Source organism: Nuphar pumila, chromosome 13 (assembly GCF_984573655.1).
Source record: "Nuphar pumila chromosome 13, dmNupPumi1.hap1.1, whole genome shotgun sequence".
In the NCBI taxonomy this organism is placed as follows: Eukaryota; Viridiplantae; Streptophyta; class Magnoliopsida; order Nymphaeales; family Nymphaeaceae; genus Nuphar; species Nuphar pumila.
Window position 1 is genome coordinate 15,023,323 of NC_143261.1, and position 27,680 is coordinate 15,051,002.

The 27,680-nt window shown below is 36.3% G+C and overlaps 1 protein-coding gene across 2 annotated transcripts in view; it reads right to left on the bottom strand.

Annotated features, from left to right (window-relative positions):
• LOC149817870 (nucleoporin (DUF3414)) overlaps positions 1 to 27,680 on the bottom strand; it is a 113,450-nt gene that overhangs the window by 25,724 nt on the left and 60,046 nt on the right. For both annotated transcript variants that reach the window (XM_089985996.1, XM_089985997.1), the window contains 7 exons: positions 23,234 to 23,374; positions 23,020 to 23,127; positions 15,405 to 15,512; positions 4,332 to 4,439; positions 4,064 to 4,174; positions 3,197 to 3,387; positions 2,539 to 3,007 (listed from right to left, as the gene is read on the bottom strand). In XM_089985996.1, coding sequence (XP_089842122.1) covers positions 2,539 to 3,007; positions 3,197 to 3,387; positions 4,064 to 4,174; positions 4,332 to 4,439; positions 15,405 to 15,512; positions 23,020 to 23,127; positions 23,234 to 23,374 — 1,236 coding nt within the window. The remainder of the gene's footprint in view (positions 1 to 2,538; positions 3,008 to 3,196; positions 3,388 to 4,063; positions 4,175 to 4,331; positions 4,440 to 15,404; positions 15,513 to 23,019; positions 23,128 to 23,233; positions 23,375 to 27,680) is intronic.

Sequence of the window (27,680 nt, forward strand, 5' to 3'; positions counted from 1 at the left end):
GGGAAGGAACTGTACTTCCTACCTGTTGATCTTTGATGAGCATGAAGTTTAACGACCGTTGCTTCCCCACCATACACCCTATTTCCCCCTTCCTTCTCCACACCCCCCAGCCAAGCAATCAAGTCCAGTAGAGAAGTAAATGACTACTCAAAGGATATTTAACAGTTAGGGAGATTTGAAGATGTACTTGAATGATATGTGATTAAAAAAGGCGTTATCACTATATATCAGAAAAACAAATAGGGAATTCATTAACGTTTCCTTTGAATACACCTATATGCATTTGTCTTGGCTGGCTAGGACCAACCATCAAATCCTCATATTGAAACAACCAAGTTCTACAAATTGGTTCTCGTACATCTAATTCCCTTCCATTTGATACCAAACCCAACAAAAGAGTACCATATCCACATATTTTTTAACATATGCACTTAACTAAAGATAAAGTTCACTTTTAAAGTAAAAATGATGAGATACAAGAACTTTATGATTCGATGAAATGAATCATCACATCTACAAACTTATCTATCATCACCAAAACCAAAGAGAACCTCCGTCACATGCATGTGGAAACAGACAAGACAGGATTATGCTTGGTACAACAAGTTCCCAAACATAGGACATAAGGACGGTCCCCCATACATACACAAAGATGTGTGTGTATCATAGTTATAGATATCGATGATATTTTGAAAATATTAAATATTTAAATATATCACAATATTCTCATGGTAATATCACAATTATGTTTTTCTTCTTTCTGTTTATATTTTTTACTTATTTCTTTTATTATGTGTATTTTATTTTCTAAACATGTTATTTTCTTACTTATTTTTGTTATTTCTATATACTTTTTATATTTTTTAAGCCCCAAGATTTATCAAACTAACCTATAATATCGTGATAAATGGCCTCACTGAGATATAGTTGAGACTGATATTTGTGACTATATATATATGGCCAGCCTACTGGGCTTCTGAAGTGGTTTTACATGTTTTTCTCATATCTGACCGTACAGATGTGTTCTACATGCTTGGTTTTATAGGAATGAACTCTTGGATTATCCAATTTTGACATGTGGGTAGGCTTTTATAAGGTTTGAAAATCAACAGTTTACAAATTTTAAAAATATTCAACCTGAAAATTCTCGTTTTTTTATCAAAAAATACGACCCAAGTGCCGTTTTCTAGCAAATCGACCATGTTGAACGCATCTGCATGGTCAGATTAGTGAAAAACACCCTAAAACCCGATGTTCGCTCATGGTAGCTCTTAACTTTGGTAGGCATCTACTCCCCACTTTACAAACATACATACATACATATATATATATATATGGGTATATATTTGGTACAATCGATTGTACCTACAATCTAGTTTGAATCTCATGATGTGAGTTCTTTTGACACAATCTTCACCTCATCGATGTGTTCAGCATGCTCAATTTAGTAGAATCGACTCTTGGATCAAGTTTTTTCGATGAAAAAATATGTTTTTAATGATCCGGGAAAAATCGATGCCTTCATAGCCATTGATTTTTGGATCGCCGGAAAAACATGTATACAGGTCAGATTCCGGCAATTCAAAAGTCAGTTCCCACTAAACAAAATATGTAGATCACATCTATGGTGTTAGATGTAAAAAAAACAAATGGGGGGTTTCTGCCCCATTTGCTAAGTTGTTTGCACATACAAATGGCTGTAGCAAACCCTATATATATATATATATATATATATACAGTTCTTAACCTAAAGCAATAAAACATGAATATCATCTCAAATGCAAATCCTTGAACAACAATTCTAAACCACTACAATTAAAAACATTAAATGACAAAAATAAGTTGAAACTGAAATGTAGTGTAATTGATGACAAATTTTAAAAGAAAGAGTGCAAATGAATACAAAATAAGTAAACAAGGATCATAAAAGAAATAGATCAAGTTAGTGACACAATGTTGACTATGTCAATTGTGTCCGTGAAGTGTCCTGGTGTGTCTGAGTATCATATCATGTCATATCATGTCATGTTGATATGGAACACACATGCTAAGTGAAGTGTCCGTGTGACAGAGAACACATGGGAAATTTTCTAGAGATAACTTGTAGTTTTTAGACTTATAAATGAGAACATGATAGGCATAACCAAAGACTAAAGTCTACAATAGTCTAAGATAGACCAAAAAGCTTCTCAACCATTTTCAAGTGACAGAAAAAGTATTAAGTATAAGATGGAAGATAGTCAATATTACTTCTGTTCAATATAACCATTCAGGAACAGGAATTGGACACAAGTAGTTCACAAATTGTCCCCGTGATATGCCCATACTTTCTTCCAACCGCTTCTTTTTATTGTCCAAGGGCACAATCTTCAATGGACAATTTTGTTATAAACAGATATGCAAATAAATAACACAGTGCACAATTTCAAAATCATCATAATATTGCATTGGAGAAGATTAAATGAACATAAATATTAACTCAAAAAAGAAAAGGGGAAAAAGAATTTCAAAACCATCATAGTCTTCACGTGGACTTACCTTGGCCTGGAGAATGGTATTCCTATCATACGCACAAGGTACATAGGATTTGATCAAACTAAGAATTGATGATTCTTTTTGCCAATCAGACATTATATGCTCAAGACTGTGAAGATCATTTCTACTTGTTAAGCTGTTAATATTGCTACTATTCTTTCCATCAGATGACGCAGCAATCTCCTTTGTCGGCATCCCACCATTTAGCAGTTTTTGTTTCCAAAGGGCATCACAAGCCATGATTTCTAAAACAGTAGACTGGCATTGATAAACGCATGCCAGATGAAGAGTTTCATCATCATTTATTTTTCCACTTGAAGGCTGGTTGAGAGAGGAATTGGAGACAAAAGAAGATAAGTGCTTCCAAAACATTTTGTAACCTTTTATCATCTCCAGTATCTTCATATATTGTGCACCTCCGTGCCAAAGAACCCTCAAGAAATGAAGCAGTCGTAACAGTAATCCAGGATGGCTGGCATACAGAGGTTTCATGAGATCAGTACATGCTAATATTAGTTACAAAAATTTATATCTTCATGCAAATAATACATGATGTAGCTATAGTTACAAAGCTGTCAAAACTCACTTTGAGCGTTTGGTAATCAATCATCAAAATTACACATCATCACATAAGAAACTACTTGGAGTGAAGATAAGAAACCTTTTAATGAGAACATTAGCTTTTTCAATATACTTTAGAAGTGACTCAACGAGACTTCCAGAGTCCCTTGACCTAAGCAGTCCAGCAGAGGCAGTTTCCAGGCGTTTGATCCCAGGGCCATCAGTCTCACTGTTACCTAGAACCTCACCAGCATCTTTCACATTAAAGAATAGAGCGAGAAGGAAAGCAGGCTGCATCCAAAGAGACATAATCAGCACCATATTTATAAGAGCAGGAGCCAAAACAAAATTGAAGCATATCTTGCTTCAGAACATTGAAAGTTCTCTGCTTTATTAAACACAGTGAACAAAATACAAATACAAACCACCACCAAAATCAGATGATAAAAATGTCAACAGCTATAGGCACATGTCTCAGCAACAAAAACGAGGGTTTCACTCGCTATAGGACCTGAGCAAACATCTCACCACACAAGCTGATAACAGCCATGCAGAACCTGTATGAAAGTCAGTACTATTTACTTGTTATAGGACTTAACCAAACATTTCACCACACAAGCCGACGATAGCCATGCAGAACCTGTATGAAAGTCAGTACCATCCTGTTAAGGACAAGCACACTTGTTCATATGTCAAGGGTCAGAGAGAAACTGAACGTAGACGCCCAGAAGTTTATGATAATCAAAGCATATCTTGCTGATTCATGGCCCTCATGAAAGTTTAGTACATTAATCCCCTAAAATCATACTGCTCAGGTGGCAATGTCAATCTCAAGCAAAAAAATGGAAGATAATCTTAGGCAAGAGCTATCCACTTCAGATGTGTCTTAAATAATATATAAGACAACTTGCATGGTAATACTGTGTCAACTAATTAGTGATTGATAATACAGTAATGACAGACGGACCTGATAAACAGCAGCAGATACTAGCACTTCGACTATCGAAACAAGCAAATCCTTATTCTCTTGTATTTCAGAAGACAATATGTCAGAGATTGAAGCACCTAAATTTCCAACCTGAAAAATAAAGGCATGAGAAGTCTCCAGTTACAGCTGAATCAAGGAGAATTGAAGATAATTTTACCTACCAGAATACACATAATACATGGATCATGTACACCCATAAGAAAATGATGGACAAAAGAGAAATAAAATCCTTAAACTATGATTAAACCTGAATATCATCAGAAATCAAACTTAGAATTCCAACAGAATGTGGATATGCCTTCTCAGCAAGAATGCAAAGTTTGGAAAACACCCTAGCTGCAGCCACTTGTATTTCCTGCACATAAGAAAAACAAAACAACCACAAGGAAAGCATATGTAAAACATTGAATTGATAGACAATGGCCGCAAATCCCACCGACATCTAATCAAGGTGAACCTTGTCCACAAACATTTATCAATGTGGAACTGGTCAAACACATCCAGAGAAATAGCATATTCATGATAAAGTGACTGCAAGAAAAAACTCATTCACCATGTGTGTGGCACAGGTCATGAAGAAAATCAGTGACATGAAAAAAAAATTGACAGAACTGAATAATGGTATAATAAAAACATTATGACCATGTATGCTTTTTGGAAAGATACTGTTAATAAAGAAGACAATTTTTCTAAATTACATTTCAATGTCATCTGTGTCAGGTAGACCCAAAATCTTAGCATGTTAACTTTCCCAATCTTCCATCTTTGTTTAGTATTCTTGAACTGATCTCTCGCTTTCCGCCCCATCAATAGCTTTTTCTTGGTCTTCCCCTTTCTTTGTGAGCTTGAATTGTGGCTCAAGATTCTTTCCTTTGAGGTGGTTCTCCATTGCAGCAGCCGACGTCAAGTAATTTGATCCATTCAATTTGAAAGAGAGCTCAATCCTAGGCTCTTGTGCATCCAAGATGAAGAATGAGAAGATGAAAGGAAGAAGGAGCGTGATCACCACGAGCACCCGATCTCACAAACTCGCGATCACCACAAGCACCCGATTTCACAAACTCATGATCACCACAAGCGCCCAATTTCACAAACTCACAATCACCATGAGCTCACATGAACACTACGAACACTTTGTTGAACAATCCCAAAGATCAAGAGCTGAAGCTCTGATACCATGTAATGGAGATACAAGGATAAGAGCACAATCACAAGGCCACTAAGGACACAAAACAAAGGCCACTAAGGGTAAGAGCAAGAGCTCAATGGCATACACAAGTCACCAAAGAACCAAATACAACAATATAAAACATATTATTTTATTAATTTTCAAATGCTCAAGAGAAGCATAAGGAACAAGAGGGGAAATCTCCAATATATAAACAAGAGAGGAGTGAGAGAATATACAAAACATGAAAGAGATAGCTCTAACAACTAGCTAACTAGTCGTCAGAAAGGTTCACCGGCTAGTTAGCTAGCCATTAGAGCTATCCCAACGGCTAGATAGCCTATGACAAAAATGCCCTTGAGTGGCATTTAAAATACAAAAAATAAAATAGAAAACGCATAAAAGAAAACCTAAATACAATCTAAAAAATGTGGGTATGTATATATATATATATGCATATATATATATATGTATATATATATATTTAACAGTTGCACCCAATTACAAATTGTTGAGAATATTTGGTTGTACTTGTTTTGTTTTTGTTACTTGAGCAATATAGAAATAAACTTTTTCCTTGGGTGGTGAAATGTTGCTTATTGGGTTTTCTTAATGGGCAGAAAGATTATAAATGTTATGATCCGGTTGGAAAGAAGATATGGGTGTCTTTAGATGTGTGGTCTTTCATGAGCATACACCACATTTTTCTCAGCCTAAGGATGAGGAGAGTGAGGTTGTTTTTTCATTTTTTGTGTCATTTCCAATAGAAGGTGTTGAGAGGAATACTAACATTCAACATAGGTCTTAAACTCCTAATAATAGGTTTGGTCAAACCTATGATAATGTTGGAAAGTGAAGACCTCCACATTCACCTGTGCAGGAAAGAGAAAAACGAGAAGAAGAGGCTGCAAAACACGTCAATCGATTCCAGCGTGTTTTTCATTCTATTAGAGGTTTAATATATAACTAATACATAACCTTTTTAGGGTACTAAAATACCCTCTAATAATATACATATTTACAACAGGCATTCATCACTTTGGATCTGGATCCGATCCATTACAAAAATCGAGTCCAGACCCGACTTAGATTAGAGAACCAAAAACGACTTCTTTTCAGCCTCCCTCAAGTTGTGCATGGTCCTGGACCATGAACAACTTGCCTTTTAAAAACCAGAATTTGTCTTTTGTCAGTCCTTTGGTGAATATATCTGCAACTTGCTCTTCAGTTCGCACAAACACAGGTTCAATCTCTTTCTCTTCAACCTTCTTTCTGACGAAATGCTGATCAATCTCAATATGCTTTGCTCGACTGTGATAGATGGGGTTAAAGGACATATTGATGGCACTTTGATTATCACACAGCAGGAGTGAACGAACAATCGGTTCTCCCATCTCTATTAAGAGATGTCTTATCCACGTAGCCTCAGCAGTCGCAGCAGCCATCGATCTGTACTCAGCCTCTGTACTTGACCTAGCGACTAACTTTTGCTTTCTACTACTCCAAGAGACCATGTTGGATCCAATGAAACTACAATAACCAGATACAGACTGTCGTTCATCTGGGTCACCCACCCAATCAGCATCAGCATATATAATGATTTCATGGCCACATTTATTCAATTCACTTTTCCTGTACACCAGCTCATCACCAACTGTACCCTTTAGATAACGAAGTATTCACTTAATTGCCTCCATGTGCGATGTATGAGGTTCATGCATAAACAGAGATACTTGATTCACTGAATAGAATATGTCAGGTCTGGTAAAGGTCAGATATTGTAACATGCCCACGATGTTGCGATATCTAATGGGATCCTTATATAGATCTCCTTCTTTGGAACTCAATTTTTGATGAACGATCCTTGAATTGCCAATGGCTTACAATCTTTCATGCCTGCTCTCCTAAGAATATCCATCGTGTATTTGTGTTGAGTAAGAGTGAGTGTATCACACATTTTATCAACTTTCACTCCAAGAAAATATCGCAGATCACCGAGATCTTTCATTTTGAATCTCTGATTTAATATATTCTTTACCTCCTCAATATGGTTTTTGTAGTTCCCTGTGATGATAATATCATCGACGTATATTAGCAGAAGAGTGGTTACATCTCGTTCATTGTAGATGAATAATGAGTGATCTAGAAGAGACCGAGAGAAATCGTACTTCTGTATTTCCAACGAAAAACCCTCGAACCAGGACCAAGAAGCTTGCTTCAATCCATATAAAGCTCTTTTCAACTTGCATACATAATGATTGGCATCTCGTTCTGCATACCCGATGGGTTGTTCCATATAGACCGCCTCTTTTAGGTCCCCATGTAAAAACGCATTTTTAACATATAACTGGCTCAACGACCGTCCATGTTCAATGGCAAGACCCAACACAATACGAATGGTTCCCATCTTAACAACAGAGCTGAAGGTTTCATCAAAATCTTGTCCTTGTTCTTGTGTGAACCCTTTGGCTACAAGTCTAGCTTTATACCTTTCAATGCTCTCATCTGGTTTATATTTTATCTTATATACCCATCTCAACCCAACTACATTCTTATCTAGTGGTCTAGGCACAATTTCCCAGGTACCACATTCATGTAAAGCTTCCATCTCTTCATTCATTGCTTCGATCCATTTTCTAGAGTTGGCAGCTTGATAAAAAGTGAGGGGCTCATCCTCTTTATTTATGGATGTCAGGAACAATTGAAAATCCAATGAAAATTTTTTATAATTAACCCACCTGTCAAGCGGATGTCGGGCCCGCGTGGATCTTCTTATGTTGTCCAACATATGTGGAGCGGAAGTAGAAGGACCAGAATCATTATCACAAGAAGAGGATGAGGGCTCTTGCTCTTTTTCTCGCCGGGTGTATACAATACCTTTATACTTTATTGGCTCCAAGTTTTGTGTGGTAACCTCTTCTGTTTGGGATATATTTGATGACTCCTGACATATTTTCTTCTGGCTGCAATCTGCAGCACAATCTTCTCTAGCATTAGAGAAGAGTTCGGAATTTAACCATGGATCGTACACCTCAACACTTGGACCTGAACTAGCAATATGAGAACTTGGATCAACGGGCTGATTGTCAAAGTTCATCTCGTCAAAAACGACATTCCTCGATATTTTGACGTGTTTGCTCAATGGATCATAACACCTATACCCCTTATAGTCTTCAGCATATCCCACGAACCTGCATTTCAATGCTTTGTCCTGAAACTTATTTCTCAATGAGTTGTCAACGTGAACATAGCAAACACATCCAAACACACGTAATTCATGGTAGTCAGGATGTATTCCAAATAAAGAGAAGAAATGAGACTTATTTTCTAAAATGGTCATGGGCAATCGATTTATCACATGAACTGTAGAGTGGAAAGCTTTTGTCCATAGAGTGATAGGTAAATTAGTCTCGTGCATCATGCTCATTGCACTCTCAACAATATGTCGATGCTTTCTCTCTGCAATTCCATTATATTGAGGTGTATGTGGGCAAGACACTCTTCTCTTTATCCCATTATGTTGAAGGAAACTAACAAAATCATTGGAAGAGAATTCTCCTCCTCCATCGCATTGGAAATTGAGTATATTGGTAGAAAATTGATTTTTGACAAAGGAATGAAAATTTTGGAACAATCCAAAAACTTCTGATTTATGTTTCATGAAGAATATCCAAGTATAGCGGGAAAAACTATCAATGAAAATGAGGTAATATTTGCTACCAGAAACAGAAGCAAATGGGGCAGGGCCCCAAACATCAGAACATATGGTCTCAAAAAGCCTTGAAGCTCTCTTATTAATTAAATTAAAAGACAAAACATGACTCTTACATAAGTGACAACTAGGACATTTTATTTCACTGGCTTCTGAACCCAGACTGGACTTAGGAATGAAATTATTCGAGACAAGTTTTTCAATAAATTGACGACCACAATGACCCAAACGACTATGCCAAAGAGTTGGCTTATTACATTCAGATATGGCAAGCACATATTTAGAAGGAACAAAAGACGAATATTGAGGCTTCAAGGATGAATGAGCAGAATGAACAGCGAAGGAAGGATCTTCTTGGAAGATGTACATGTTGCCTCGTCTATTTCCTTCAGCGAATGTCTCCCTCGTGCGAAGATCTTTGACATAAACAGAAGAGGGAGTAAATTCAACTGAGGCATTAACATCATCAACAAGTTTTGAGACAGAAACAATGTTCTTCTGGATATTAGGAGCATGAATAACATTTGAAAGATTAAGAGAAGACTTGGGCATGGGTATAATGGCATTTCCAATATGTGAGATGGAGTGATGAGAACCATCTCCTGTGACTATGTTACTCTTACCAACATAAGGGTTAAGATTTAGGAGTTTACCCACATCACCTGAGACGTGTGTCGCTGCTCCGGAATCGACGTACCAAATGCCTTTATCATTTTGTTTCATATTTAAGCCTGCTAAGGGTGCCAATAACAATTTTTTTACTTCTCCATCCTTCTTAGCATCTGTTTGTGGAGTTTTCCCCTTATTTTGAGGATTGAACCAACAATTTGTCTTAATATGTCCTTTCTTATTGCATAGGAAGCAGGTAGGAATAGGCCTTTGTCCCTGTATATTGGGCGTTGGAAGGATACCACGACCACTAAAGACATTTCTCCCTTGTCCTCCCTTTCCTAGAAAAGAATTTCCTCCTCTGCCTCTGCCATAAGTCAGTCCCGTGGCCAGCACATCTTGAGTTCCTGAATGAACATGGTTGTCCTTAGAGAACCCTTTTAGGGTCATTTCATACTGTAGTAGTTTTGCACGAAGATCTTCAAATTTTGAAAGTTCCGGGAGACACAACAAGGATGTCACCAGAACATGATAGTCCGGCCCTAATCCACTCAAGGTCTGTTGCACTTTGTCTTTATCACTGACGAGACATCCCACAATAGTCAGCTGATCTGTAATGTCTTTCATTTTATTCAGGTACTCCATAATAGACATCGAAACTTTCTTCAACATTTGAAATTCTCGCTTGAGAAACACAATTCTTGCTTCAAAGATCTGTGAATATGTTTGAACTAACTTGTCCCACAACTCTTTGGCTGAACAATCATCGGGAATGGCAACAAGAACTTCTTGTGAGAGTGTTGATGTGATGTATGAAACTAATGCTTGATCCATTTTCATCCAAGCGACATAATCTGGATTTTTTAGAAGAACGATGGATTGTGGCCCTTTATCGTCTGTCTTTTCGTGCGAGGTGAATTCTGGAGGGATTGAGACTAATCCATCCAGATGACCAGAGAGATCCTGGCTCCTTATAAAAGGAACAATCTGCCTTTTCCAAGTCAAGAAGTTGGAATTATTCAGCTTTTCAGAGACCAATTGGCTAAGGAAGTTAGAGAAAAGGCCTGACTGTGGGAAGGTTGAGTCCATTGGTAAAGAAAATGAAAAGAAGAGTCTGAATCAAACAAAAATTCAGTCACCCGAGTATCCTGCCCCTCCCCTTTTTTTTTAAACAGACTTATTATACTCGGGTATGACCAAATAGGTAACTGATTAAATAGTTTTCGAGACACGACCTGAAAATCGCACAGAGGAATATGAAAAAGTGAAACAGAATATTGCAAATTGTGGCAGCACAATATTGATCTTTGAATGTATAGTATCCAGACTTAAAGCATTTCAATAATGAATATCAAAATGTGGAAGTGGTTTCAGATCTGATAAACATGAAACAGGACAATTAATAATTCAAAAAAAAAGAAACAAACACCACAAGCATTAATCTTAACGACTGAATATGCAGATTTAAGTGAACACATCGGGGATCAGTTAACTTATTATAGAATAATCAGTTCTGAAGAAGATAATCACACGTCGACAAAACAGAAAGGAAGATAAGAGAACGCACGTTGAGAGGTTTACCAGATTTGAAAAGGAGAAGAAGACGTACCCAGAGGTCGGGTTACCAGATTTGAAAAGAAGGAGGAGACGTACCCAGAGGTCGGGTTACCAGATCTGAAAGGAGGTCGGGTTACCAGATCTGAGAGGAAGTCGGGTTCTTACCAGGGCCGAAGTAGAATAGGGAGGAAAGGAAGAAGACGCACGCAGAGTTTTCGCAGAGTTGGAGTTGGATAGGGGCGATCTTACTGGAAAGCAATCTCAGGCCCAGCATTCAACGCTGCTTTGATACCATGTTGGAAAGTGAAGACCTCCACATTCACCTATGCAGGAAAGAGAAAAACGAGAAGAAGAGGCTGCAAAACACGTCAATCGATTTCAGCGTGTTTTTCATTCTATTAAAGGTTTAATATATAACTAATACATAACCTTTTTAGGGTACTAAAATACCCTCTAATAATATACATATTTACAATAGACATTCATCACTTTGGATCTGGATCCGATCCATTACAGAAATCGGGCCCAGACCCGACTTAGATTAGAGAACCAAAAACGACTTCTTTTCAGATAAATCAAATTGAGTAGGAAGAAGTCGAGATTTTAGAGACCAATTTTGATTCCCTTCTGACTGATTTTTAGCAGTTCAAGATCCCACACCTTCCTCTCCTATATAGGTATGTTGTAGTTCTCGAATTTTTGTTCCCCCCTACTTGTTTTGTTACTTATGAATCTTTTTCTCTTAAGCATCGTGCATCCTTGGTTTTAATTCACTCCTATGTTGACCATAAGCCTTATGCAGAAGCAACTTCTAAAGTGGAGTGGTAGCAGGCAATGGCTGAAGAGTTGAAGGTTTTGGAGATAATGCATGCTTGGGATCTTGTGAAACTCTCATCCAGAAAGAATGTAGTGGGATGTAAATGGAGTTATAAGATTAAGAATAGGAAAGATGGATCCAATGAAAGTTACAAGGTGAGGTTGGGAGCAAAGGGTTACAGTAGTAGTTTGGGGTTGACTTTGTTGAATAATTTGCACTTGTTACTCACATGATCACCATAAGGACCTTACTTGCAGTTATTGCAGTAAGACAATGAAATTTATGGTAGCTAGATGTGAAACATGTCTTCTTGAATGGGCATTTGGATGAGGAGGTGTATATAGAGTTGCCACAAGGGTATTAAGAAGAACAGGATAGAGTTTATAGATTGATGAGAGCTTTATATGGACTTAAACAAGAACCTTGAGCTTGGTTTGAGAAGCTTAATTCAGTTGTTAGATCGCTTGGTTTTTAGCAAAGCTATTATGATCCAGCCATGTTTGCTTAATCTTCTTCTCGAGGTAAGTGTATATTGCTTCTATATGTTGATGATATGATCATTACATGTGATGATTTCCAGAAGGTAGACGATACCAAAAAGAGGTTGGCTAACAATCTTGAAATGAAGGACCTAAGATATGTGAAATATTTCCATGGTTTGGAAGTTGAACATTCAAAGAGAGGATTTTACATATCGCAATAGAAGTATGCAATTGATCTTTTTGTAAAGGTGAGACTAGCACATGATTATAAAACGGTTAGCTCTCCTATGGAAGCAAATGTAAAATTGAGGACTTCAGATGGAATAGAGCCAGCGGATCTAGTTGTGTGCAGGCAACTAGTTGGGAGTTTGATATACTTGGCCCAATCCAGGCAAATATCACATATGCAGTACATGTGGCTAGCTAGTTCATGAGTTCTCCCAGGTCAGTACACCTTACCGATGTACTGTAAATCATTAGACATGTGAGAGATACTATGCATTTTGGGATATTCTCTTCATCCATGACAAATCTTAGAGCCTTCTGCGATGCAGATTTTGGAGAGTACTTGAGATCGTCTCTCTACTACAGGATTTTCTGTTTTTCTTGGAAGCTCTTTAATTTCTAGAAAAAACAGAAAGTAACAAAAAGTTGTTTTATCTACAGTTGAGGCAGAATGCAGAGTTATAGCACAAGTTACAACTGAGATTATTTGGATCAGATAGTTGTTGGGGGAATTAAGGGTTCTCGTTTATGGTAGGATCTCCTTGTATTGTGACAATATGAGAGTCATTCATATCGCAAAGAATCCAAAGTATTCACAAAAGGACTAGGCATATTGAAATAGAGTCAATAGACTATTACTTTACCAAGAGAGCTTACGAAGATTGAGTTATTTCTCTTGAGCACATGAGCTCTAAGGATCAAATTGAAGATGTGTCTACTAAGAGTCTTGATCCTTTGTATTTTAGTTCTTTTCTTTCCAAACTTGGGATGATTCCTCCTAATGCATCATCTTAAGTTTGAGGGGGAGTGTAAAGATTGATGTAATATACGGATCACTATTTTGTGTGCTACCCCGCTTGCTATGTAAGTACACATTTCATTCTTTATAGGGTTTTTCTTGTATTTTGTCATAGGAGTAAAGTCAATTGTTTTTGTCTTCTAGTGAGGTAGAGGAGAAGTCTCCCTAATATGTTGTATTTCTCTCATTTTTGAAGTAATGAAGTTTTCTTTTGTCTTCCTCTCAACTTCTCTCTTCTAGAGTTCATCTTCTTGCTTTAATAAGAAAAAGGTTATAAGAAAACATTAGAGATATAATATTGATCATGTTTCACATAGATTTGACTGTGTCCATGAAGTATTTAGTATTGTGTTGCTTCCAACATTGAGGCACATGCCAAGCGAAGTATTTGTGTGATATAAGATCTATTTATAAACCAAAATCACTTGAAAAAAACTGCATGTGAATTTTGATGGCATGGAAGAAGAAAACAAGAGCAAAACTGATTGGATACAAGGCCCAAATATGATTTAGCATAATGCTTGCAAAACTAAGATTGAACCTTAACATATGATTTCCAATCAACCAGTTTTTTTACTCAAAATACACCTAATAAACCAGGATCCAACTTAAAGGACAATACACAACCGATCTGATAACCAGAGCCAAACATCTGAAGTGTTCACTACATGCTTGTGAACCAGCATAATAGATTCATATCCGCATATAGACTAAATTAGTTATACAAATACATATGATTCAAATCCATAGTGAATAAACTAAATTTATGTAGACACAAAATCTAATAAAGAATCAAGTTCCAATAGATGGATCCAGATGAATAAATTTTTAAATTGAAGAATTTAAAAATAAAAAGCAAATTGGTTACTCTTTGACAATCGCTTTTTTCGATTTGCTTATGTTCCCTAGTTTTTTTTCTTCTCTTCTTGTCACCGTTTTTTTAATGAAAATCAATTATTTCATTCAGAAAATGACTGACTTTCACCATAGAGGCATTGTATGCCACAGAATTGTATCTGAAATCTTCAATCATTAGACTCCCTTTTTTCCTTATACAAATTCCTTAGCCAATGAATCAAATGTTACGTAGTGGCTTCAAAAAAGGCCTTAAAGCCTTACCCAACCCAGACCTATTGCCAAAGATACTAGTTCCACCACTATATGGAACTAATTCCTTAAAGTCTATAAACCCAGACATATTGCCAAAGATACTAATTCCACCTTTATAAGGAACTAAATTCATCACAAATTTTTATGTGTGACAAACCATCCCAGAACAATTTTTCCTTTGGCCTCCTTTATAACCTCTATATCCATCCCTTTTATTGTTCATATCCAACTACCAACTATATGGCAGCCAAGAAGACCTAAACGCTACCAACTGGAACTTTTAAAGTTCCACGCAGCCAGAAAGTAATCCTCAGAAAATGAGGGACAGCACATACATTTCCAATCAAGGATATAACTAGGTATAAAGTCCACAAAATATACTCCCCACAGTTGTAACGGAGGCCACTTCCAAAGACTCAACCATCAGTGTGCACATTGAAAGATACCCCATATCATGAAGTAGATTTCAGCCAAGGACAATGACTTGAAATCACCTGCTTATGGAAGTTCATATACCATGTTCAGATGCATTTGAACCACATATCTGTGCAATTACACACACACACACACACATGGATGGCTAAAATGAGAAACCCAATATTTTGAAAAGATATAATACCAAATTTATCTGCATATGGATGCCCAAAATAAAAATCCAATATTTCATCAAGATACAATACCAAATTTAAGAGTGGTAGTATTGCCAAACCAAGATGAAAAGCACAATAGAATATTATGTTGACATATACAGCACAACAATTACAAATGATAAGTGATAACCCTTCATCTACCAGTACAAGCATCTTATATGACAAGCAATGCTAGAGCATCAAGTACTCACAGAATTGCGGAAAAAGCAAATTAAGGATAACAGAGCAGCTACAAAAGTAACAGGCTTGGATGTAGCACACAGAACCGCTTGCTGAAAAATAGGTAAGCTGGTACCTTCCTGAAACAAGAGAAATAAATGAAGGATTGAAACATGTCTCATACAATTTACATATACACATGCACACATGCATATGTGGGTGTATGTACCAATAAAAAGGTCATATTTCTCTCGGTGGTGTTGATTAAAAATGGCAACCATCTTCAACCACTTGTATTCAATAAACAATAAAGAATATATTAACCTAAACAATAAGAACAATCATTAAGCATTAAAACTGGGAGGAGTACCACTAGAAAGAACCTCACAAAAACACAGAAGCAAATAATCTTGAGCAGTACTTGAGGATTATATTGTGATAAATTTAACGGAGACACAAGAATAATATATAAAAGCATATAGACAAGAAACCACTAAGAAAAACACTCCTCTGATGGATTATTAATGTTGCAATGTCTTATTATACATTGTATTGTTTATACAGCCATTCTTGTCTATTGATGTAATTCAGTTGCAGAAGTCAAAAGTAAGAGGGTCAAATGTGTTCTAATTGAGAGACACCCCTTTTATAGTGTTGTACTGCTCTTATTTTGGTTAATGAAGTTTTCCTTTCCAAGTGCATCTTTCATCTTCTCCCTTGCATATCTTTCTCTCTTGCTTTAATAAATTGAAATAGATCATGAACATGGCCACCCAGTTACTTCACAGCAAAAACATGCAAAGAACTTCAAAAATCAGGTAAAACAAACACTTGGTTAATGATAAAGGTATGATACTAGCTGCAGATAAAATGTATAGACGTACCGTGAGAGAGTTGCAAAATCCGTCTTATATTAGGCCAAATGTAGTACTAGCCACCAATCAAGCCTCAGATTTTATACAAGCTCTCAGGACCAGCCATCATAAAGCAATAAAGAGGATACTCAAGTGCATCGAAGGTGGTGCACACGATGATGGGTTGGTGTACATTGTGAAAAACTCCCTCTTTGGAATCAACACAAATTTTTCTATATGTAAATGTTGACAGGGTTGCAGATCTGGCTACTTGAAGGGCTATTTCAACATATTGTGTATTTTGGCACATATTTAGCCTGATGTAGTAAGAGTAACAAAGAACTGTTGCTAGATCTAACGCAGTTGGATAATGCAATAACTGAAATTTCTTGGTTCAGGCACCTCCACATGACTCTTGGTCAACCAACAGTCATATCTACCTTATATTGCCATAACAAGACTGCAGTTGCAATGTGCATTAATCGAACCCAACATAATATGACCAAACACATAGAGTTAGACAAGCATTTTGTTTGCAAGAAAGTTGAGAATCAGAAGTTATCAACAAGTTGTCTATGGTGCTTCCCCATGAATAGCTTGAAGGAGATTGTTAGACATGCTTATTATGCTTGTATTTGGTATTGTCAGTGTTGTGAAAAGCGTTGAGGCGTAGCGAGGTGCTCCACCAAAATCTGAGGTGAGGCGTAAGCCTCGAGGCGCAAAGCGTAAGCCTCAAAAAAAAATTAACTTAAAAAAACTATAAAAATGATCTAAAATTATAAATAAATAAGAAATGCTTTATTGATGAAGCGCCAACCAACACGAAATAAAAAATCTCAAATAAATACGAAAAAAATATGAGATTAACATGTAAAAGTAACACTAATGCAACAACTTGATCTATATAAGTATCTAATTGCATAAATATGAGCATTCATTCAATAAAAAACTAACATTAACAACAAAATGCATATTAGCACTAACAACATCATATCATAATTAAAAAATGCATGTTAACATTAACAACCAAATGTTAATGTATTTGTCCAGAAATCTTCAAAATGAGAGTGTTAACATTCACAATTACAACTGAAAGTCCCAAAAAACATATAAATGGCCAATAGCTCTATGATATGAATTAGGGCCTAAGCTCTTGTTGTGTCTCGTCATCATCAATATTTAAGTCTTTAATATCATCATTTGAAGAATCCATATAAATAGGTTCTTCATCTTCATTCTCTGACTCTTCATCATCTACACTTTCTTCATCCACGTCCTCAATTACTTCTTTTGTTTTTCTTTTTCCTTCAATAAAAAATCATGTATTAAATATTTATGTTATGTAATTAAAAAATACATTTATATTCATAGCTAGGTAAAAGGAATATAACATTACCTCGATCTCTTGAAGACATGTCTTGCCTAGAACCACTTTGTGAAACATGAGGTGAAGTGACTTTTTCAATAGGCACATGCTCAATGGCATTTATGTCGAAGTTCGGATCCAACCATGAATCCTCCAACCAATTGGGATCACTTAGCAACACTGGATCTTCCTTCTCCACAATTCACTTATCGTCTGAGTCTATATGATCTAGACATATAGGGTCTTTGGTAGCCCTCCTCTTCATATTTCTCTCTCTTAATTTCATATTGTACATTACAAAAACCAATGCATTCATCTTCTCTTGTTCAAGTCTATTCCTTCGTTTTGTATGCACCTATAATTTCAAATCATTGATAATCAAATATAGGATAATTAAACATATAAAAATGTATTTCAAAAATAAAATACAAAGTCACAAACCAATGAGAAAGTACTCCAATTCCTCTCACAGCCCGATGCACTGCATGTCAAACATAAAATTCGAATTGCAAAATTCATCAACTCAGGATTTTCGTGCCCAAATGAACTCCACCAATTAGCTGCATTCAAATAAAATAATAAAGAATTTATAAAAACATTAAGAATGTCATAATTAACAAAAACAAAAAAAAATATTGACAAATAACAACATAACAGCAAACTTACCAGGACTTTTTAATTTTCTTGTTGCAACAGCTGCCTCTCTGCCAAACAAGCCATTTGCATTTTTTAAATGCATCGATTTGTGTTGTAATTTTCAACCGAATATTTGCATCAGAAACTAATTTTTCAACACAATCATAAAAGCCACCCATAACTTCTCCATCAGGGTTGAAGTTGTCAGCATAATGAAAATGTGGATTTAAATAATAGGCAGCTGCATGCAAAGGCTTATGAAGTTGCAAGTTCCATCTTCTATCAATGATATCCCAAATAGGTTTATATTTTCTTTGGACATTGTCAAGGTTTGAAACAATTTCCTCATTCGCTCCATCCATTGCCTCATACAAAAATCCCATAGCAGGTTCGTCTGCATCAACGAGTCGCAACACTTTGACGAGAGGTAGTGTAGCTTTAATTGCATATGATATGGCAGCCCAAAACTTATGATCATTAAGAACAATACAAGAAATGTTTTTAGCATCAGATTTCTTATACTAATTAGATGTTCTAAAATTTGAAGATAAGAACATCGACTTTAACTTTTTCTTATAACATCCACTACTATGAAGTGCAAGATATGTTGTGGCAAAACGAGTGACGGCTGGACGCAGAAGTTCTTTCTTCTTTGTGAATTTTCTCATTAAATTTAATATTCATGCATGACTATAAATGTATCTTGTAATTTTTTTTGCCTTTTCCACTGTATCTTTAAAAATTGATATCTTTCCAATATCTTCTAACATAAGATCCAAGCAGGAGGCTGCACATGGTGTCCAAAAACATGTTTTTCCTGCTGTTAACATATTTTCAGCTGCCACATAATTTGGTGCATTATCTGTAATGAATTGCACCACATTACTTTTACCAACTTCTTTAACAACTTCTTCAAACAACTGACACAAATTTGCACCAGTTTTTTCCATGTCGTTGATGTCAACGGATTTCAAAAATACTGTCCCAGATGAGCTGTTCACAAGAAAATTAATTAAGTTTCTTTCTTACCCATTTGTCCAACCATCTGCCATAATACTGCAACCAACCTTTGGCCACTCTTTTTTGAACTCTTTCAAAATTTCATGAGTACAATCTACCTCATCCTTCAAAATCCACGTTCTAATCTCATGATAAGAAGGTGGTTTGAACCCTCGCCCATAATTTGCAATAGCTTCTACCATTGCACCAAAATATGGACTATTGCAAAGATTAAATGATAAGGCATTTGCATAAAAAAATCTACCACTGGCACGACATACATTTTTTCTTTCATCCCTTTTGAAAGCAGTGTTTGTTGTGGTTTGTCGTGCTTCTTTGTTCACAAAAAGGTTCATAGGACCACATGCACTTGTTTTTGCATCACTACCTGATCCACTAGCTTCTTTATTCACATTATCGTTGGTTGATGATCCAAAATAAACACTTCTCCCGATATCCAACTTGTTTTGTTCTAACTCTTCTTTCTTTAGCCTCTGATCCTTTAGATGATTCTGAAAAAAACTTTTCACGTCAGGTGGAACCGCTTCGCACATGCTTACACCATGCTTTGTGCCAGCTAAATGATGTTTTAGCCTATAGATGTCTCTTGTAATCTGTTTATGACAGTAATTGCAAATTACATGTCCTACGAGTTTGGGATCTTTAGTAGGATTTGGAACTTTAACTCCATGATCTCATCCTACATCTTTTGCCATTGTTCAACTGCAAAAATACATAACACAAAATATATATTAACATCATGCATTCTGCTGACCACATTACATGAAAACAAATGCAAAATAGACAATCTTGGTGTATAAGCTATATACGAATCCTAGAAAAAAACATAATTAACGAGAAAAAAATAATAAATATAATTAGGTCAGTTTTTTAATTGGGTCTCAAAGTTCATTCAATAATGCACACTTATAGCCACACACACATAGTAGAGATAGAGTGGAGGTGGTTTGGATCCCAGATTTCTTCTCAAAAACAAAAAGAAAACACCAACCAACTCCAAGGCACTCCAAACAAATTTTGTATCGATTGAAATGAATACCATCACAAAAAAGCACCAACAAAAGACAAAAAATATCCTTAAAAACACAAATAAAACACCAACGAAATTTGTCTTCCTTTTTTTCGAAGAAAGAAGAGCATGTTAAACCAACAAAATAACCATCCCTAGAATTCAACAAGAAGGTATATCAAGTACTTCTCCGGAGATCAACCCCAAGAAATTGTGAAAATGCCAAAAAAAACATATATTGAATATGCTAAACAGAGGTCACCATTATGTTCGAATATTTCAGATGCTTAACATAAGAAAGGGAGAATATATGGAAAATTCCCAATCAGAGCACTGAGATCTTTTGATTCCAGCAATTCGACAAGGATAAAAAACACATATTTTAATGAAACTTAAAATATCTGAATCAGATGAGTTCACACAAATCAACACCAAAAAAAAAAGATGAAACTTAATAAAATGAGGAACCCACTAATTCTAATGAACGAAATCAGCCAATAGGGGAAAGAAAACACAAGAAAGGGGGAATATATGGAAAATTCCCAATCAGAGGACTGAGATCTTTTGATTCCAGCAATTCGACAGGGATAAAAAATACATATTTTAATGAAACTTCAAACATCTGAATCAGATGAGTTCACACAAATCAACACCAAAAAAAAAAAGATGAAAGTTAATAAAAAGAGGAACCCACCAATTCTAATGAACGAAATCAGTCAACTGGGAAAGAAAACATATCTATTACATTTAAAGATAAAAATGGTATCATTTCATTCATATTTAGATGCAAAATAACATAAAAACAAAGGAACATATTGTTCAGAAACAAACACATCTAAGTATAAATCATGAAAAGCAACTAGAAAGAAAGACAGAGAAACAAAATAAAAAACGAAAAGGGTAGAAGAAAACCCAAAAAATTGTTACCTTCACCGGAACTTTACCTGTCAAAAAACAGAGAACTTTACCCGTCACCGAAAAACGCAGAGGTCGTCAGCGGCGAGTGGTGGCCGGCGACAGCAGTGGCGGCGGCGAGTGGTCGCACAGCGGTGGCTGTGAGTCGCTGGCGCGGCGGGTCGCCGATGCCTTCTCAGCAGAGGAAAGAAGAAGGTGGAAGAGGTGGTGGCCGGCTGCGAGTGGTGGCCAGTGACAGCAGTGGCGGCGGCGAGTGGTCGCACGGCGGTGGTTGTGGGTCGACGATGCCTTCTCAGCAGAGGAAAGAAGAAGGTGGAAGATGCGATGATCGGCGATGGGTGGTGGTCGGCGGCGAGTGGTGGACGGCGATAGCAGTGGCGGTGGACGAGAGGGGATGGAGTGGAGAGAGAAGGGGCGAGGGCTTTCCCTCGCCCCGAAGCGCCTGTGTCTTTTTTAAAGACACAGGTTCTCGATCTTTCGAGAATACGGGCCCGGATCCGGGTCGAACTCGGGTCCGGGCCATACGACTTTTCATGTGCGCCTCACTTTGAGGCTCGCCTCGCCTCAAGGCGTACGCCTCAAGGCGCATGAGGCGTACACCTTGAGGCTGTTGCGCCTTTTAAGTGTGCCTCAAGGCGAAAAGGGCCTCGCCACGAGTCGAGGCGCACTTTTTGCGCCTAAAGGCGCGTTTTTAACAACACTGGGTATTGTATTTGATATAATGCACCTGCGCTATTGTATTCAGTGACAATAACCATGGATTTCCAATACTCTGCCAGAACCTTAAGCCATTATAAATAATAAAGCATCCCAAACCTAGAGGACATCGAGTCATTTCCTCTATTGTTGAAGCCAAGCTTCTCCAATCTTTCTTCTCTCATCCACCACAACTATACCATGAATTAGCATCTCACACTGCAGCATTACATACAAAAAAAAGATGTGCTTCTATAAGTTCACATAGATTTCAATACAAGTAGTGGAGGGTAATATGTTCTGCATATTAATATATCCAAGAACCATATTATTATATCCAAGGCCATTATCATCTTTTTGCACCATAATGCATCCTGGATTATACACCGGTGGTATTTTGAGCATCCATAAGTATGCTTATTTGTCCCTTTTGGTATACAGCCTGTAAGTACGAATCGGTAGGACATTGTTGCAATTTTTGCCTTTATGTTAACTTTTCTGCACCACCCTTATTAGGGCTCCTCATATAATAAAAGTTAAAGTGTGCAGCCTCCATACTGAGGAGAAACAATTTGGGGCTAGACCCTTATTTTTCTCCAGCATCTCCTTCCTTGCATCCTCACCAACAATTATTAGAGGGCTATTTTCTCAAATCCAAGAACAAGTCAAAGGGGGGAAAACATGACAAGACAAAAAGAAACCAAAAATCAGAAAGTTACAAGAGAAAGAAATGATGTCATAATTCCTTCCATGGATGTGAAAGTTGAAATCTTTTTGCAAAGCAACAAATAGTACACATAGCCGAAGTTAAACAATACCAGAACCGAAAAAAGAGAGTTACAGTACACTCATACAGCTGACTAGAATCATGAACAAAAGCAATACACCAGCCACAAGCAAAGATTACAAAAACAAGGTAGTATGCTCACCAATTCAAAAAGGCATGCATTATTCGCATTACATTCATAGACAAGTAAAAACTTGCAAAAGAAACTCGTAAGGTTTTCACAAATAAAATGTAATTCATTTGCATAACAAGCAGCCATAATGTAATTAAATTTCAAACAACAATTAAACTGCTTGACATAACAAAGATTCAGCATACTAAAACTTGGTCGCTTACTGGTAGATATAGAAGAAGATAAACAAACCTTTTGAAGATCAGTAAGCATAAGATGCATGATATCCAACACCAAAGAAATAATTAGCTGCAATCCCTCTATCTCCTTTGGTTTATAAAGGCGGTTCATATGTAACTTCTGTAAAATAGATGACAAGTTGGACATTGATATGCACATTAATTGTGAAGAAAAAAAAACATAAAATTGTAGCCATCAAATTGAACAGCATGTGGGACTGCCTGACCTCTAACGTGTCATTTTTTATGCATAAAACTCGAAGAAGAATACTATGCATAGATGAGTCACACAACAAAATGTCATGAATAACAGAACCTAGCTTCCTGCTGTCCTTCAAGGCAAGACAATTCTTCAAAACTTGAAATACCTAGATCGTCCATAGAAAGCGCAACAGCTCAGAAAAAAAAGTCATGTAAAAAAAGCTAAGGAAAGATAAATAAGCAACTTGGATAATGGAATGCCAAAAAGATATTCAGTTGAACAATGCAACACCCAAAATATTTGTCAGCATGAGAAGTTAAACAACTCAAATTTTTAAATCTAAACCTAAGGATGTAGCTTTCAGGACAAACACAGAAGAAATATTCAACAATGCAATAAAAAAATTATTTCAACGATTTAGTGAAAAAAAATAGGACATTCAACAAATTTAGTCAAAAAAATACATTGAATTTTGTACTTGATAAAGAACTTTCTCTCCCCACACCCCACTTTCATGTGCATGAGAGGATCATCATTATCATCTACTTAGATAATATTGTTGTCATAGATAATGGCTTTATAACAGAGTTACCAGAAGCTTCTTAGATAGGTGGGAAGCTCGCTTCGGAAGCATGATACTCCTCGCTTCCGAAACTTGATGAGAATCTCAATTCTCCCTCGCTTCTCATATACTTTTCACACGCTTCTTCTATTCTTCTTACATGTCCTCTCACTCTACTTTTCATGTTTTTTATATGTTCTCTCACTCTACTTTTCATGTTTTTTATTTGTTTCCTCTCACGCTTCTCACTCACTTTCATGAGTTTTCTCTAAATTGGCAATCATTTTTAGATTTTGTTAAAAATTTAATTCTTACACTAAAAAATCATGAAATTTAAGAATAGTCACTGTTATTTTAGATTCTCATTCAATCCTTATATTGCTTTTTTTTCTTGCTTCCCGCTTCCTATACATTTTAAAGTGCATCACTTCTCGCTTTCGCTTCCTTATTGTTTCTTGTTTCTGCTTCCTAGTCTAGCAACCTTGCTTTATAAATATCTTTTTTTAAATGATATAAAAGGGAAAATATCATGACAATTTCAAAATTGAAGACATTATTGCGATGTTATTGTGGTAGTATCATGATATTTCGGTCACTTTTATCTACAGTTTAAATATGTTTTTTCTTCTAACATATTTTAAATTTTCAAAAAATTTATAACTTTTATTTATATTTCTACAAAAAAAATTATAATCTATGCATATTCTTTTATTACTTATTTCTGTTTTTTTACATTAAATTTTTCAAGTGCTGAGGTTTTCCGAGATCTTCTCATGATTTATCAGAAAACATTATTATCACAAGATTTTCCCTTGTCGAGACCAATGTTTGTGGCTACCTTTAACATCATCATCATCCACACCACCACCACACACATCCTCAATTTTAATATTAGCATCAACCATGCCACCAGATGTTATCTCTCTCGTGTTTTTCAGCTCTGATTTTATACATGCACAGACATACATGTAATCATGAAAATAGCTGTTCATAGAGATACTCCTGCCAATAGTTTTCTTTCTTTTACGCACAAAAGTACATTCATACGAATATACCAGTAGTCCTCTATGTATTGATAGGGTTATGATTCCCCTTCCTCATTCTCTTGCAATCCTAGGTTAGAGGCATCATTCATTCTTATTACTCAAGGCAAAAAACTAGTATGGCATAATAGAGTATAGGAGGTGAAGCACTCGTTACATGGCCATAAGTTGTAGCCATTATATGCTAACACACAAATATGTTAAATTTATGCATACTAGGCATCTGTTGGCTGAAGGTGCAAATATCATGATCTCTCTCTCACTACATAAATATATATATATATATATATGATGTACAAAAATATACACATACATAGATATGTGGAAGTATTTGCTAATCTCGTGGGTAAGTAACCCTTTAGTTGAAACTCATAGGCAGAGGTTGTTTTGACCAAATCTGAACCCATAGGTGTGTTCAGCATGGTAAAATAGTAGGAATGGACCCCTGAATCATATGTTTTGGCACGAAAGTATGGTTTTTTGAGGATTGAAAATTCAGTACACTGTAGGCCATTGATTTTTTAACCCCCAAAATATCTGACATGAAGATAGGAAAAGCATTAACCAAGGGTAGGATTCTACTAAACCAAACAAGATCACATCTGTAGGGTCAGATGTGCAAAAAAACTAAAAAAGTTACAGGTTTTCACTAGGCAGTTACCTATGTCACATGGGTGTGGGTGTGGGTGCGGGGATGCGGCACTTCCAAAAAAAAAACGGGTGAGGGGGTGCAGCAAAAATAATATATATATATATATATATATATATATATATATATATATATATATATATATATATATATATATATATATATATATAAAGTCCAAAAGTTGGACATAAATGACCCTGGGTGCGTTGACTTTGACTGCACCCAGGGTCAGGTTGACCGCATCGGGTGCGGGTGCAGCACCTAGTTGGAGAATCCCTGTGACATATATTAAAAAAAAATCTTGGCAAAAAAAAAATAGGTCCGGAAACTTGGACCAAAATGACCCTGGGTGCGTTGACCACACCCAGGGTCGGGTTGACTGCACCCGGTGCCGAACCCGGGTGCGGCACCCTGCTAGCCGAATCCCTGTGACATAGGCAGTTACTTACCCACGAGGATAGCAAACATTAGCCATGATATATATATATATATATATATATATATATATATATATATATATATATATATATATAATCTCTCCCTTCTTTTTCTCTATTTAACTACACATTAAGTAGGCCCATCTGGATATATCAAAGATAGATGGACTTTCTTATTCAAAAAAAAAGTATCACCCAAACTGCCCCTCAATGATGTCAATCCCAGATGGGACACAGTCTATGAGATGAGCTATTCAAGCTGGCAATCTTAAAGTTATCTACAACCCATAGAAATTTTCAAGAAATTTCTCTACCATATATTTGGATTTTCTAAGATGTCGAGTTGTTCAGGCCATTTAGTTCCATATTTCCTACAAACTCTACTATGATCAATGGATAAAGAGTGCAAGGAAGACAAAGAAGCAGGATAGATAAGAGGTGCCCTGAAGAAATGAAGAAAATGGTAGTTTGGGGGTTAGTGATAGAAATGTTTATGAATTGAATTTGCAAGAAAAGAGTCAATAGGCACGCTTAGTTGAAGGCATCTCTTTATTTTATTCAAAGATAAAGGTGAAGCAAGGATTGGGAAATTACCCAAGTTCTAGCCATTCTGTTTTTATCCAGCTGCGGCCTACTTGGGGTTGGGATAGGGCTCAAGAACCTAGCTAGGTCCAACTAAGACAAGCCAGGTTATAAGTAGGAGCAAAGTCAGGAATCTAAACTAGGGTGGACACAGACGCTAGGGGTGTAAAAGGTAGGGCTTTGAGTCAGATATCTGACCAACACAAATCCATTTGGCTGGGTTTCGTAAAAAATTTAAACCCAATTGAGAAATCAGGCTGAATACGGTTTTATCCAATCAGATATGGATTTGAATTCAGTTTTTAAACATGATCCAGATCCTTAACATATTTCAAAAGGTTGCCACTAAAGAGGTTTGAACTTGAGACATGAGATAACAAAGTACCTTTCAACCAACCCATGTAACCACACACACTTGTGATATAATGGCAGAAAGTATTTTTTGATATGCATTAATAGTGTCAGGGTGGGCATTGCCCACCCTAAACCAAACCCTTATATTGGGGATTGCCGGCCCTGGTTACAAGTGGCCCATGGTAGGTCACAAAATGTCAATCAAGGTCTGACGCAAATAAGTTGAGACATTAGCAATCTAGCCTAAAAACAAGCAAAACCACATTACAGTTGAAGTAAAGGATAAATCTTATATAGGAAGTTCATCTAATAGTTTGGAAGTATAGTTAGCCTTAAGTGATCGATATAATTGATTAAAAGTCAGCCTTAGGTGTGATATGTGGCATCTAAGACATCAATCAAGTTGACAAGCACTTTCATTTGAAGCCATCAACAAGTTATGAATTTTGTTCATGGAATTGTCTATAAGATACCTTAAGAATTTCTAGTGAAAATCTCACGGAAATAAGAACCTGGATGCTATGAAGCAAAGGATGACCCCTCTATAGTCTATAAGAAACTCATCTACTAACTTTGATGGTATGGATATTGTTCAAGTTGTGAATATAAAGTTCAAAGCCAATAATTAAATGGTAATAAATCTATTGAATTGGTCATTCTTACAAGAGGAAATTAAGGGTATTATTTTGAAGAAATAAAGAAGTTAAAGAAGAAAGATCACAATTATACTAATAAAACAGAACATATGGGTGATTTTGTGGATGTTTCAACCTATGCAGCCTCATACCTCAAGGAAATTTATGCATCTTCACAGTACCAAGGAGGTGGAAGAAGTTGTTGCCAAA